Below are 12,004 nucleotides of genomic sequence, written 5' to 3'. Positions count from 1 at the left end.
ATTCTGTCACTAACTAAAGTCGTAGACACTCAGCAATCAGACTGATTTTAATAGATTATACATTAATGTCACTTGGCCATACATAGTACATATATGATGAATAAAGCAAAATAAATTAAAGCACCTGCCACAACATTTTCAACATTCACTTACTTATCTTTGCAAGACAGTGCCAATTTACTCCTCATCTGTGAGGTTTGTTTTGCCAGTGCGGGCTGGCGGATGCAAACTATTTTTTGCTTTGTTTGTGGCTTTTAAATGTTCAGCACAGGCACTCAGCGTGACGTGTGCCTGTACGAGCGAGTGGTCAGGTAAGAAGAATTAATGCAGCTTAAGTGTTATGCAAGATTGTAGTTTGTCTCGCTAACAGACTAAAACCTTTCATAAATAGCAAATTGCATAATACACTTCAAATTGTGGTTAAATTACATCTGGGGTGCCCAAAATGAATATGGCATGGGTGGAGGTGTGGTCATACCTTCGACTCTGGCTGGCTGGGCGCAGTGGACGGTGGTCTCTGGAGGTCCCGCCGCTGTGGCTCGTTCTCCTTCTCACTGATTTCCGTCATGACAACTGAAAAGAAAGTCTGTGTTTCTTAGTCGTGAGGAAGAGAAAAGCGGCGAAAATAAGAGGAGAGCGGCGATGTGGACATGGCGGCAGGAGGTCGTCCAAGTTCGGCGTCTTCATTGGGACGATGCATCCCGTCTAGAGAGCGTCCCGGTTGTTGACTTAAACGGAACGACTAGGCGTCAATTCAATGCATTTAAAGTCTATTCAGGAGCCGGTATCTTGCAGATGCCGGCTGGCTTCTCGCTCATCCACTTGGCCGCTCCACTATTCGACTATACAGTATGATTCCACACGCGCTCAATGGCAACTTTGTTTTCCCTGTGACGTCACGCGTACCTCAGTCCCGATTGGCCCAAAATGGCCGATAAGGCGGAGGTAAACCGGTGATTGGATGGGCCCAAGGTTGTGGGCGGTACTTTGCTATTTGCCCAATGACGTAAAGCAAGACACGCCCCAGTCATCATACTGTACTGTACTTACCAGTTTTACATTTTCAAGTATTGTACCAAAGTGATGCCTTGATTTGAGTTTAATGACCTCTCACATTGCTCTTGCATGTTAATTTCGTCGTGGTAAAGGAAAAAGCCCAGATCTCTAATTTGCCCCTACAGAAATAAATTTAAATGCTAATCTGGTCAAATGCCAATAACATTGCGTCCATTCTTTAACGTTGGACTTTGCTACTAAAATCAAGTTTTTGTTTGGGGAAAATTGTCCTGGAATTTTGCTCAATGGCCTTTAAATGGACATTGCGTGGTAAAGCACGTGCAATAAAATCTAAATTATGTATGCTGCTGATATGATAAAGATTCATTCCAACACTTTGATTGGACATTGCCTTAAATGGGTCAAAACTACTAATTCCTGATTGGCAAAAAAAATCTCTTTTATGATGTAAGACGTAGGCCTTGTAAGCTCCATTATTCATCACTTTGAAGAGTTTTTTAGCAGCCATGGCCTACATGTGTTTCCTGTGCAGAGGACAATGTTATTTCTTGTTTAAGAGTGATCATATCTGCATACAGGCCAATCATTTACTCTTAATGAAGCCACAATTAATGAAATCAACAAAAGCCATGTGGTACTTACTACATTTGTGGTTCTCCAACCTCTTTACAAGTACCACCTAAAAATGCACATACAAGTTAAAAAAATCCAAATCAATTTGAAATGGCAAAAGCGTTGTACAGTTTAATACAACTGAATTGCACTTGAGCAGAAATTTTATCGCATAAGACTGCATTTTTTTTCTTTCCTTCAGGCTGGCAAGACCAGAGAAGCACTCCCCCCCCCCATCCCCCTTTTTTCTCTTTCAATTTCTCTGACATTTGACAAATTGCTTCAAGTCCGCACGGCCGCTCTAATGAGGCGCTTGTTGCGGCGTGCGTTTCTGCTCAAAGGCAGAAGGAAACAAATGCTCAAGTTTGTGCCTAAGAAGGAGACAATTAGGCCAAACTTTTCAGAATCCTAAGAGACTACTTGTCATTCCAATGGAAAGAAGATGAAGCCGCAGCAGCAGATGCTGCTGCTGAAGGCTTTAAATGAAGATGAGTGATGGGTGAGCCCACTGGGAGGTCACTGGAGATACAATTGAAATTCAATGACTTTAATGTATCACATATAGCATTGATTTTGCTCTTACAGTGCACGATTCATTTATTTACTTCTTTGCAATCAAATGTCAGTCATATGGAACACAGCGTAGTTGTGGAATTCTTCTATTTAATAATAGACTAGCTGGCTATATAAATTCAAATGTTGCATAATATGCTTAAAACGGAGTCACCTTTTGATGCATCTCTGATACAATGCCGCCCTCTAGTGTACTTGAGTGGCAGTGCTCCAAAGTAGGGCGAAAGGTACATTTCTCACCAGCGCTCCAATTTTACGTTTACTTCCTAGGGGACTTTGCCGATGCTGTGAACAAAAACAAAGAGAGGAAGTTAGGACATGAATGCAAGTTCAAATCTTTATTGAACATGTAGAAAGAAGGGCAGTCTCCAAAATCCGTTATTGTTAAAATCTAGTCAGCTTGAACACCAAAAGGTAGAGCAAGAATAATGTTCATTTCTCAAGAAATCACATTAGTCCTCAAAGAGTCAGGCAGAGAATTGCTAACCAAAATAGCTGCACCTATGCAGGCACACAAAACATGTTGAGGAAAACAAATGCACTCAGGTCACAAATTGCGCAAACAGTATTTCTGGGATGCATTTATTTCACTCTGGTATTTTTATTTTACAAAATTAAATAAAAACATTTACATTCTTCGATTTTTCTGTTTGTGCTCCTTGGAAGAAAACATCCCGAATTCAAAATACCTACATCTTGCATATCCACAAATAGTGACCTGTGAGCATTACTTCACCTTAAAAAAAACATCAAATAAAAACGAAATATTTACAAATGGTGACATTAAAGGTTGCCGGTGAGCGCCGAGTCCATGAGGTCGTCATCTTCGTTCCTCATGTAGATGGGACTGGAGCGCGAGGGCCGCTCAGAGGCGAGCATGGACAAGGAGGACTCTGAGGCCGAGATGGGCGAGCGGGACCAGCCGTCTGCCTTCACGGGATGCGACGACGGGCCGCCTGTCATAGATGTCTTCTTCTTCTCCTTGTCCCGTTCCCTTTCGCGTTCCCGCTTCTTCTTCTCCTTTTTGTGTTTTTTGTGCTTCTCGCCGGAGCCCAGTGGGACAGCGCTCATGTAGTCCTGTTGGGCGGGGAGCGGTCTCGGCGTCTGGTCGTCGTCAGAGCTTGGGCTGTTCTGATGGGACTTCTCGGCCACTGAGCTGCTGCCCGACTCGCTCTCGCTGTCGTGGTTGAGCGGCGTGTGGCCGGGCGAGCGGCTGTGGCTCGGGGATGAGCGGTCGTGCTTGGGCGTGGAGCCGCTGAACAGGGGTGAGGCTTTCAGGCTGTTGATCTGCGGCCGCATGGAGTCGCCGGGGCCTTCGCCGCCGCCTTTCTGCAACGTGACTTTCGCCTTGATGCTGGGCGAGCCTCCGTCGGGTTTGCTGATGATGATCTTGGCGAGGCCGGTCCCGCTCACCGCTCCTGTTTTGGGGTCCATCAACTTTTTCTCCCCACCGGGGCCGCTCGAAACGGACACTTTAGCCTTCCCTTCTTTATCAGGCCTCTCCCGCTTGTAGTCTCCACTTTGGGAGGATGTGGAGTGCTTGATGGGAGGCATGTTTGGAGGGGGCACATTTCCAGGAACGCTGCCGCTCGGGGCCCCGGGACAAGGCGGGCCCGCGGGCGGTCCGACTTCACAACCGTCTTCCCCCACACCGCCCACGCTCTTCAGTTTGTCAATGACCGCCGTGAGGGATGGTTTCTTGTTTCGACTAGGAGACTTGCCTTTAGCGTTTGGGTTGTTGGCGTTGTTCTGGCATGCTCCCCCACTGCCGCCGCCTCCGCCACTTCCACCACCCCCTGCACTATACTGGGACTGGGAGCCTCCAGAGAAGCTCATGGAAGTGGAAGAAGAGGAGGAGCTAGAGGAGGAGGATGTGGAAGTTGAGGGCGTCCCGCTCATTGGCTTTTGGGAGCTCATACTGCTCCCCCCAGAGGAAGACTTGGAAACCCCGGAGCTGCCGGCTCCCGAGCCCATTGGGGATTTGGCCTTCGAGGAAGGTGGAGTTCCCGGCACCTGGGACTGCTGGATTTTCATGGGCGAAGACAGTTTTTCACCAGAGCTGGTGGAGCGGGAATGAGAAGGGGAGATGTTGGGCTTGATGTTGGGATTCATAAGCGACCCAGGAGGCTTACCGCCTTGAGTTTTTATCTTGTTACCGGTCCCCAGTCCACTCGCGCCGCTTCCTGCACCAGAGAGCCCGTGTTTGGCGATTGGGGACGAGCCCGGCTTACCGACTCCCATTCCCTGAGAAGAACCCTTAGAATGGGACGGTCCCCCGCTGATCCCGGCACTGCTCCCTGACTTGGAGCTGTTGCCTTGCGCCATGGAGCCTTCCTTGGATTTGATCTTCCCAGATGAAGAATGGGAATGGTGGTTTTTGCCGCTGCCTGTGGCCCCGGTTCCGCCGGTGCCACTCAAGGCTGAGCTGCTGGACGTGTAGCCGCTATGGGAGGAGGTTTTCCCACCGGTTATCGTCCCCTTCGGGATCTGAATGGTAATCTTGGGAATGGGAGGCGTGGCGCCGCCAGGTGGCGTCTGTGAGCATCCCGAACTTCCCGGAGACTTGGAGCCTCCTCCGCTCAAGCTGCCACCGGAGCCAGAGCCGCCGCTGGGTGGCGTGTACGGCCGTCCGCCTGAACTGTGGGAGGGCGACTTCCCGTCTGGGTCCAGCTTTTTACGTTTGGGCTGCTTCTCTTTGGATTTGCCCTCGCTGGAGGGAGTCCTGCTACGTTTCACCTGTTTGCCCTCAGCGGAAAGGCTTCCCATTCCGGAGCCGCTACTTCCGCTGCCGCCACCATTCTCGTCCTTTTGGCGCATGAGGCTCTGTTGTTTGACTTTGGATTCTGCGCTTTTGAAATCGACGCATGACGGCCCCAAGCCCATCATGAGGGGGCTCTGGGAGCCTCCGAAATGAGTGTCTCCCAAATCCGGCGCTTGACCGAGAAGTGGTTTGCCGGTGCCGCTGTTGCCTCCGAAAAACATCCCCATATCAAAAGGGTCTTTCAGTGAGGGCTCCGGGGTGTTTTGTCCGTGCGGCGTGGGATTCTGGGGCGTACCCGACGGTGTGTTCTGCTGACTGCTACCGCCGAAACCCTTCACCAAATCCATGTCTCCGTCGGCGCTCGGAGAACTGTCTTCAAAGCAGTTCTGGGAGATGCCGTGACCGGAATTCAGCAGGTCGGGATTGAAGTCGGCCGCATCCGGGAAGAAGTTATTGGAGGACGAATCGCTGGTGGGTGTGGCCGCGGCCTCGGCGATCAGCTCGGCAGCGTCCGTGAAAGGGTTCTCGTTGCTGTTGGCGTTGAAAATGTCTGCCGAGTCAAACACGGCGCTGCCTTGTCCTGAACTGGAGGAGTCGCGAATAGGGGTCCCCAGCGGGCCTGCTTCGTCAGCGCCGCCACCTATCGGATGCTGGCCTCCACTGCCGGCTTTACCAGTTTGCTCAGGCAAATCTGACAGAATTTCCGTGATATCCGGTCCGATGCTGTCGGAGCTGGAGAGACGCACCATGCGGGGAGGCGCCGCGCCCGGCGGTGGCTGAGCCTGGATATGAGATGGCGGATAAGGCATGCTGGGGCCGGAGGGCGGGGTTCCGCATTGGCTTGGAGCCGGAGTGATGCTGTGGGGCGTGTCCAGGCCGTCCCCCGGCAGATTGACGTCAAAGATGGAGTTTTGAGAAGCGTCGACATCCATCGACAAAAGCTCGCGATGGAAATCGTCCTCGTGCGTGACCGCGTGGTGCTGATGGTGCGACATGGACGACGGCTGTTGAGATTTCATGCCCAAAGCACCTGCGGCCGTTCCCCCTGCACCGGGAGTCCCTGGCAACAAGCCCCCCTTCTCTGGCACTCGCGGGCGCTTCTTCTTGCCTTTCACGCCTCCTCCGGGACAAGCGGCCCCCATGCTGTCGGTACGAGGTGACCCGGAGGACGAATTTTGTCTCTCGAGTGGACTGGAACCGTACAGGGCGGCAAAGTCTTGCGAAGGGTTGTCTTTCAACAAGTTCATGAGCATGGGATGATTCTTGGTGTTGCTAGCAGGCGACGACGTCGGAGGCGGAGGAGTCTGGTGAGGCGGCGGCGCGTTCTGCGAGCTGGGACTGGAACCCACGCTTCCCGTTATCTGCAGAAGACTGGTCAGGATTGGATTTTGCGTCACTTTGCTATAGTCATCTGTATGGCTTTGACCCTGCTGCTGCAGCTGCTGTTGTTGTTGCTGCTGCTGCTGCTGTTGCTGCGCCTGCTGTTGTTGCCCAACTTGAGCTTGGCACTCAGTTCCTTGTCTTTCGCCGCAAGACATCCCGAACAGAGAGGTGATGGGCCCGGTAAAATTAGGCCCGCCGGGCGGTCCACCTCCGGTGGGTGTGCTGCCGCCGGTGAGTCCCAGGAGCCCCATAGGGTTCGTGCCATCTCCGCCTGGCATGTTGTAGGTGGGACTGCCGGATGGCGGCGGGTTATTTTTCACCATGGTCTCCACCGTCTGCGCAATCAAAGACAGGGCTGGAGTGTCTGCCTGGATGGTCTCCGCTTTCCTCCGGATGGCCCGCATTGTCACAGGGATGGACATACACCTGAGACAAGAATTGAGAATTTATAATTCATTTGACCAACTAATTACTTGAATATATAATACTCAACGCAAGTAATTTTATTTGACAAATACCTCTGGACCACTTTGGTAATGAAATCATCGGTGCAGATGAGCGCGTCAGACAGCCCTTTATAAAGCTTGCAGGACACCTGTCTGGAGTCGATCACATCCATCACAACTGAAAGGCGAAGGGAAAAAAGATGCATTGAATCATTGTGTGGACTGCTCCTGGCACCACAAGTGGGATTCAGGCTGACTCAACTATGTACTTGCTAATGCTAACTTAATTAGCAACCTAACAGCGCTTCTCAAATTGTTTGGGTGTGAGAGCTTACCGCAGACTAACGATTCATTGACGGGATGCTGGAAAGAGACGCTGAAGCTCGAGTCTGTCAGGGGGCAAACCTCAAACTGCAGCAGGCCGACGCTGTCTAAAAGCCAAATGAAAACAAAAATGAACTGATCCGCATTGCTGGCTGACCATACCAGACTCAACAGCGGTCCGGCTACCTTCTTTGATGGATGTCCGCTTCACACAGCTGCCAATCAAAGTGTTGTAGGCCGCCTGATGCCGAATGATGTCCAACAGGAGGGGCACCTGAGCCGGGTGGCGAAAGGGGATCTTGCTCACCAGGGCACCTTGTAGGCAATGACCATCCTGCACCGGGGCGTCGAAGTTTAGAAAGTAGCAGTGCTGCTGGTCTGGCAGCACCTGTTAGAGCACACAAAAAAGTATTTTTTTCCCCTTCTCAAAAAATTCTATGCCAATTGATTCCCCCTCAAATCAATTTATAAAAGTGATTTAATTACTCAAGTCCTACAGCACACAATGTGTCAGGATGCATACTAGAAGGAATAAAGAAGAAAAAAAAGTGCTATCTGCTCACTGAGTAGAAGTGCATGTTGTGGGATGGCGGCAGAGTGGCACCCCCATCCTCTGGGGACTGAAGTTGGCTCTGGACGATCAGCTGGTAGAGTGCAGACATGCGTGGGGTGCTTTCAAACACAGGAATTGCTGGAAAACACACAATTTATCAAATTGGCCCTGATGCAAATTGATTGCATTTATCCTGCAAAATGGCATGATTTCTATGAAATTCACCTGTAGCGTTGCCCAGTCTGTGAATAAAGGACTGTGAGAATGGCATGGGTTGATTCATCTTGAGGAAAAAACAAGCGGGCAGGTCTACGCAGTTGGAGGTGGTCACAGTGGAGAAGGAAGGTGTTCTGAAACAAATCAAACTCAATCAATCACGACAGCATGCCTTTGATTTCACATCTGTGTTCCGAGCTCATCACGTTTTCCTACTTATGTTATTTGTCATATTCCAAAATGGATTTTGCAATACCAGCGTATGTAACGTAAGATCTGCTTTACCCCTTGTTGTCCACCGGGTGCGATCCAGTGATGAGCGGCGCAATGGGGAGCTTGTAGGTGTTGGCCGTTCCCTCGATGCTGACGGAAACGCTAACGCCCAGTGAGCGTGGCACTGTTGACACAGTCAGCTTGTCAGAAAAAAAAACACACCAAAGCGGTTAACTCAGCAACATCCCGCATCGGCTTTTACCGTTGGCGTCCGCCAGGTTGACGTGCACGCCCGTTCCCTCCTCGAATATGTCATAAGGCGACACGTAGCACTGGAGGGTGACAAGATGACCGCCGCTCCTGGCTGTCAGCAGGCCCACGCTGCCGTGGAGGATCGTCTCCACGGCGTTGGCGTTGGTTGCCAGCCTAAGGTAGGTGGATGAGGAAATGTTCAATTAAATTTACATTTGGATGAAAAGGCCTTTCATATTCTGGCCGTTAATGCCGAGCCGCACGAGTGAGGCAGGAGAAGTCACCGAAACATGTGCATCATCTTGGTGAGATCCAGCTCCAGAGACTGCAAGGCGATGTACATCTTGGTTTTCAGTTTACTGCAAGGCAAAAAAAATCAATCCGTCAAAATGGACACCAAAACTGGGAGGGCTTCAAAACAAAGTAACATTGCAAAACCTACTTGTCTCCGGGAAGCTTATACAGGTCGACCAGTCCCTTGAGATGCTTGGAAAACTCCTCAAAGTTCTTGTCTCTGGTTAGAAAAAAACATGGAAGAAATTAACACGTCTTCACTGATACCAGCGTCAAATTTTAAGCTCACCTTAGATGTTGAATCAACTCGGGGCAGCTCTGTAACAAACACATTTGTTTTGATATGACAGCATCTTCAACCAAGCTCGAATTTGTGAGCCCCCTCCCTACACAAAGGTCTTACCGTGGGGTTTTCTCCTTGATGGGCAACTTTGACATCTACAAGTTGGCCAGCGCCGTCCAGTTGCACCTCCACGTAAAACATATCCGAAGTGATGTAGCACTCGGTTCCGGACGGGCTAAGGTGGGAGCCCAGCCTGACCAAGAAAAGACCCCAAACCTGAGCAAAGTTCTCTATTGGAACACGTTTCCTGTACATGTGAACACTTACAGGTTTTGTCTCGCTATGGACTCAAGACGATCTGTCATAGAAGGTAAAGATGAGACTGTAAAACAGAGGGACAGAGAATCAGTTCATTTTGTTGGCCTTGAGGCCAAAACTTGGAAAAGTCCCCAGAACCAAAAGCTTTGAGTAGAAATGTGGACAGGCTGTTTGATACCCAAAACTGAACACATCCAGAATCAAAACATACTAGAACCTAAAAGTCAGAATGGGTGTACAAATCGCTCCAGTGTCTGGAAATGAAAGTACTCAAAGCCAAATGTTCCTAAAAATGTGGAAAAGCTGCTTTGAAAAGGTGTCCATCTCACCTTTGAGCGCCCTCTGCAGGGTTTCCAAACAGGTGAGCAGCAGCTGGTGACCGGCAGCGTTCATCATCCCGCGTTTTTCCTACAAGGCATCACGGTAACAATATTTTCTATTGATTTTTGGGGAAAATATGGGTTTGTCTGGGCAGAATTAAATTTATAACCTGGATTACTTGTGTGTCAATGTACCACCGTAATTGTAATTGTCAATATCATGAGTGTGTCTCACCATGGCCTGACGCACAACCTTGCTGGTCTCCTGCCACGGGCGGGACGCATTGTGCTTGGCGTGAAGCCTCTCCAGCAAGGCAGCCATGCGACTCTGCTTCTCCGATTCTGGAAAACAAAAACGCCAGTTCAACTTCTGGTGAATGTCCAGTAAGTCTGGGCGATTCATCAATTTTATCAGCAGGAAACAGAACCTATTTCAAATTTTGTATCACAAGGAGACTTGAATAGCCACGGCTGTAAATACAGTCCCAACATGATCTGTAAGGACAATTTACATTTTAACGAATATAAATGTAATTTGAATGCCCTTTAAAGAAAGCAATTCTGTTAAATTGTTATTTTGAGACCATATTGCTTAGCCGTGTATTAAATGCGATTTAAATATATTCATAGCATATATTGCAATACATATACTACTGCGTTATGACCGAAACAAGGCAGCGGTATATCGTCCAATAGACTCCTTTAGAGAGTATCCGAGAAGTATTCAGACTGTAAATGTAGTTAATACTTCCAACCTACAATTAAAAAATAAAAGTGAAAACTTTCTGAGGCCAAATTGGATGCTACCTTAACGTTAGCCTCCGCTCGCTAGCTTAGCCAGGCTAGCGAAAGGGGATAGCGGAGGTTCGCGGGGGCCATAAGTAAATAACGCTTACCCGTCACTTCTTCTGTTTTCACTCGTTCTCCGTGAGGGTGACCCGCCGCCGGCGGAACCGGGACTGCATTTTCTGTGGCAGGACTGCGCTGCATGACAACACCAGGCACCGCCGCCATTGTGTCCGCTTCGCGCTTCCTCCCTGACGACCCGTGACGGCTTCCGTAGATACCGTAATACCCAAACAAAAAGCGCTCACTATTAACAGTGACATGGTCTGCCACTAGATGGCACCCGACTGCTGCAAACGAGCCAACCCCGTTTTGTTCCCTCCAGCGTGACCCCTGAAGCGTCTCGTTAATCGACCCGTGGTGATGAGTGCCGTCTTTTAACAATGTGTACTTTTTTTCTGGTGCCAGGGAGGTAATTAAGCAAGTGGATGAGACGACATGGGAAGGGTGCACCTGAGCCCAGTTGAGCAGCTGAGCCTGCGCCAGCCAACGCGTTCGCTCACGACTCTCCGGGGACGCTTTTGCCACCAACCATTAGGACTTGTCTGTCAGCCGCTGCACCGTACCACCCATAAGGCCTGTCTCGGGACACTCATTTGAAATCAACCCTGGCTTGAAACCCCGTCTTGAAGCATAATTTGAAACCCTACCACTTGCTTGAGAGCCTAAACCCTTAAACCCAGGCCTGAAAGCCAAATTTTAAAGCCTGCTTAAAGTCACAACCCTGCCTCAAAATTATTTGCAACTCAAAGCTGTGGCATGAAACCCAAATTTAAAGCCCTAATGCTTAAGACCCCACCCCTGTCTTGAAATCCTAATTTGCAAGCCTAACTTGACCTGCGAGGCAACGGGCATTCAGTAAAGCCTTCTTCACACAGCTTGGCCTATTGAGGACCCACACGCTTGCAGTCCACAGCCACCAGGGAGGAAAGGAGGGGCGGAGGTTCTCTTTTGTAATTGATGTGCCCCAGCAGAGCTGCAATTGGCACGTGCGAGACGCCGCGACGGGCACCGGTGCCAACAAAGGGGCAATGCGGGGCCTACGCTGGGCTGAATGAAGGTGTGCCCATCAATCAGAGGCTAGTTCACCTTAGCCTGCCAACCGGGGGGATGGCGGCCACGCGCCTGGGCCCCCTTTGGGTTCCTGTCGCTGCCAAGGGGTGGTGCAGGGACGGAGACTGGCACCAGCCCGGCCTAATCCGCCGGGTGCAACAGCGCCACCGGGACTTAGCCAAGTTCAACTGCCGACGCTGGTCCACATCCAAGTTCGTTTCTGGATGCCATTCCCGCAGCTAGAGATGTCTGTCTTGAAACCATCATTTGAAAACCTGGCTCTGTCTTAAAATCTGGATTCTAAACCAGAACCCAATTGTGAAACTCTAACCGAAGCTCCAAACACAAAATCAAAGCCATAACCTTACAAGCTCGATGCAGACATACAACCCAAAATTGAAAGCCGAATAGCCTTATTTAAAGCCCTCAAATTCTAAACCTGTCATGAAAGCCTCAATCGTTACACAAGCTCGCTTTGTGTCTATGAAGCATATTGGGCAGAATGGTGACATCAGAAGCATTACGAGCATACGTCAGCCA

General features: G+C 49.9%; 2 protein-coding genes across 2 annotated transcripts in view; both read right to left on the bottom strand.

The window, feature by feature from the left end:
* Positions 1-12,004, bottom strand: part of LOC133142785 (neurogenic differentiation factor 2-like) — a 30,654-nt gene that overhangs the window by 6,968 nt on the left and 11,682 nt on the right. The window contains exons 3-5 of the mRNA XM_061264331.1: positions 2,357-2,487; positions 1,660-1,696; positions 479-573 (exon numbers count right to left, since the gene is read on the bottom strand). Of these exons, the coding sequence (XP_061120315.1) occupies positions 479-573; positions 1,660-1,696; positions 2,357-2,368 (144 nt within the window). The 5' untranslated portion in view covers positions 2,369-2,487. The remainder of the gene's footprint in view (positions 1-478; positions 574-1,659; positions 1,697-2,356; positions 2,488-12,004) is intronic.
* Positions 2,514-10,943, bottom strand: med1 (mediator complex subunit 1). The gene is made up of 16 exons (XM_061264293.1): positions 10,462-10,943; positions 9,801-9,907; positions 9,575-9,653; positions 9,255-9,309; positions 9,048-9,180; positions 8,934-8,962; positions 8,793-8,864; positions 8,635-8,709; positions 8,361-8,524; positions 8,171-8,282; positions 7,895-8,019; positions 7,680-7,807; positions 7,303-7,504; positions 7,128-7,223; positions 6,865-6,970; positions 2,514-6,772 (listed from the first exon to the last, which is right to left on the bottom strand). The coding sequence occupies exons 1-16, from the start codon at positions 10,577-10,579 to the stop codon at positions 2,986-2,988; spliced, it is 5,388 nt and encodes a 1,795-aa protein (XP_061120277.1). The 5' UTR covers positions 10,580-10,943; the 3' UTR covers positions 2,514-2,985.

This window comes from Syngnathus typhle, linkage group LG18, assembly GCF_033458585.1.
Source record: "Syngnathus typhle isolate RoL2023-S1 ecotype Sweden linkage group LG18, RoL_Styp_1.0, whole genome shotgun sequence".
NCBI classification, from domain to species: Eukaryota; Metazoa; Chordata; class Actinopteri; order Syngnathiformes; family Syngnathidae; genus Syngnathus; species Syngnathus typhle.
Note: the sequence above shows the minus strand (reverse complement) of the source record. Positions and strands in the feature narration are given on the sequence as shown.

Coding starts and splice junctions, on each gene's coding strand:
- med1 (XM_061264293.1), bottom strand. CDS start 10,579: ATGGCGGCGGTGCCTGGTGTTGTCATGCAGCGCAGTCCTGCCACAGAA. Junction 8,963..9,047: donor ATCAAGGAGAAAACCCCACG/GTAAGACCTTTG, acceptor TGTTTGTTACAG/AGCTGCCCCGAGTTGATTCA. Junction 8,525..8,634: donor AAGATGATGCACATGTTTCG/GTGACTTCTCCT, acceptor CACCTACCTTAG/GCTGGCAACCAACGCCAACG.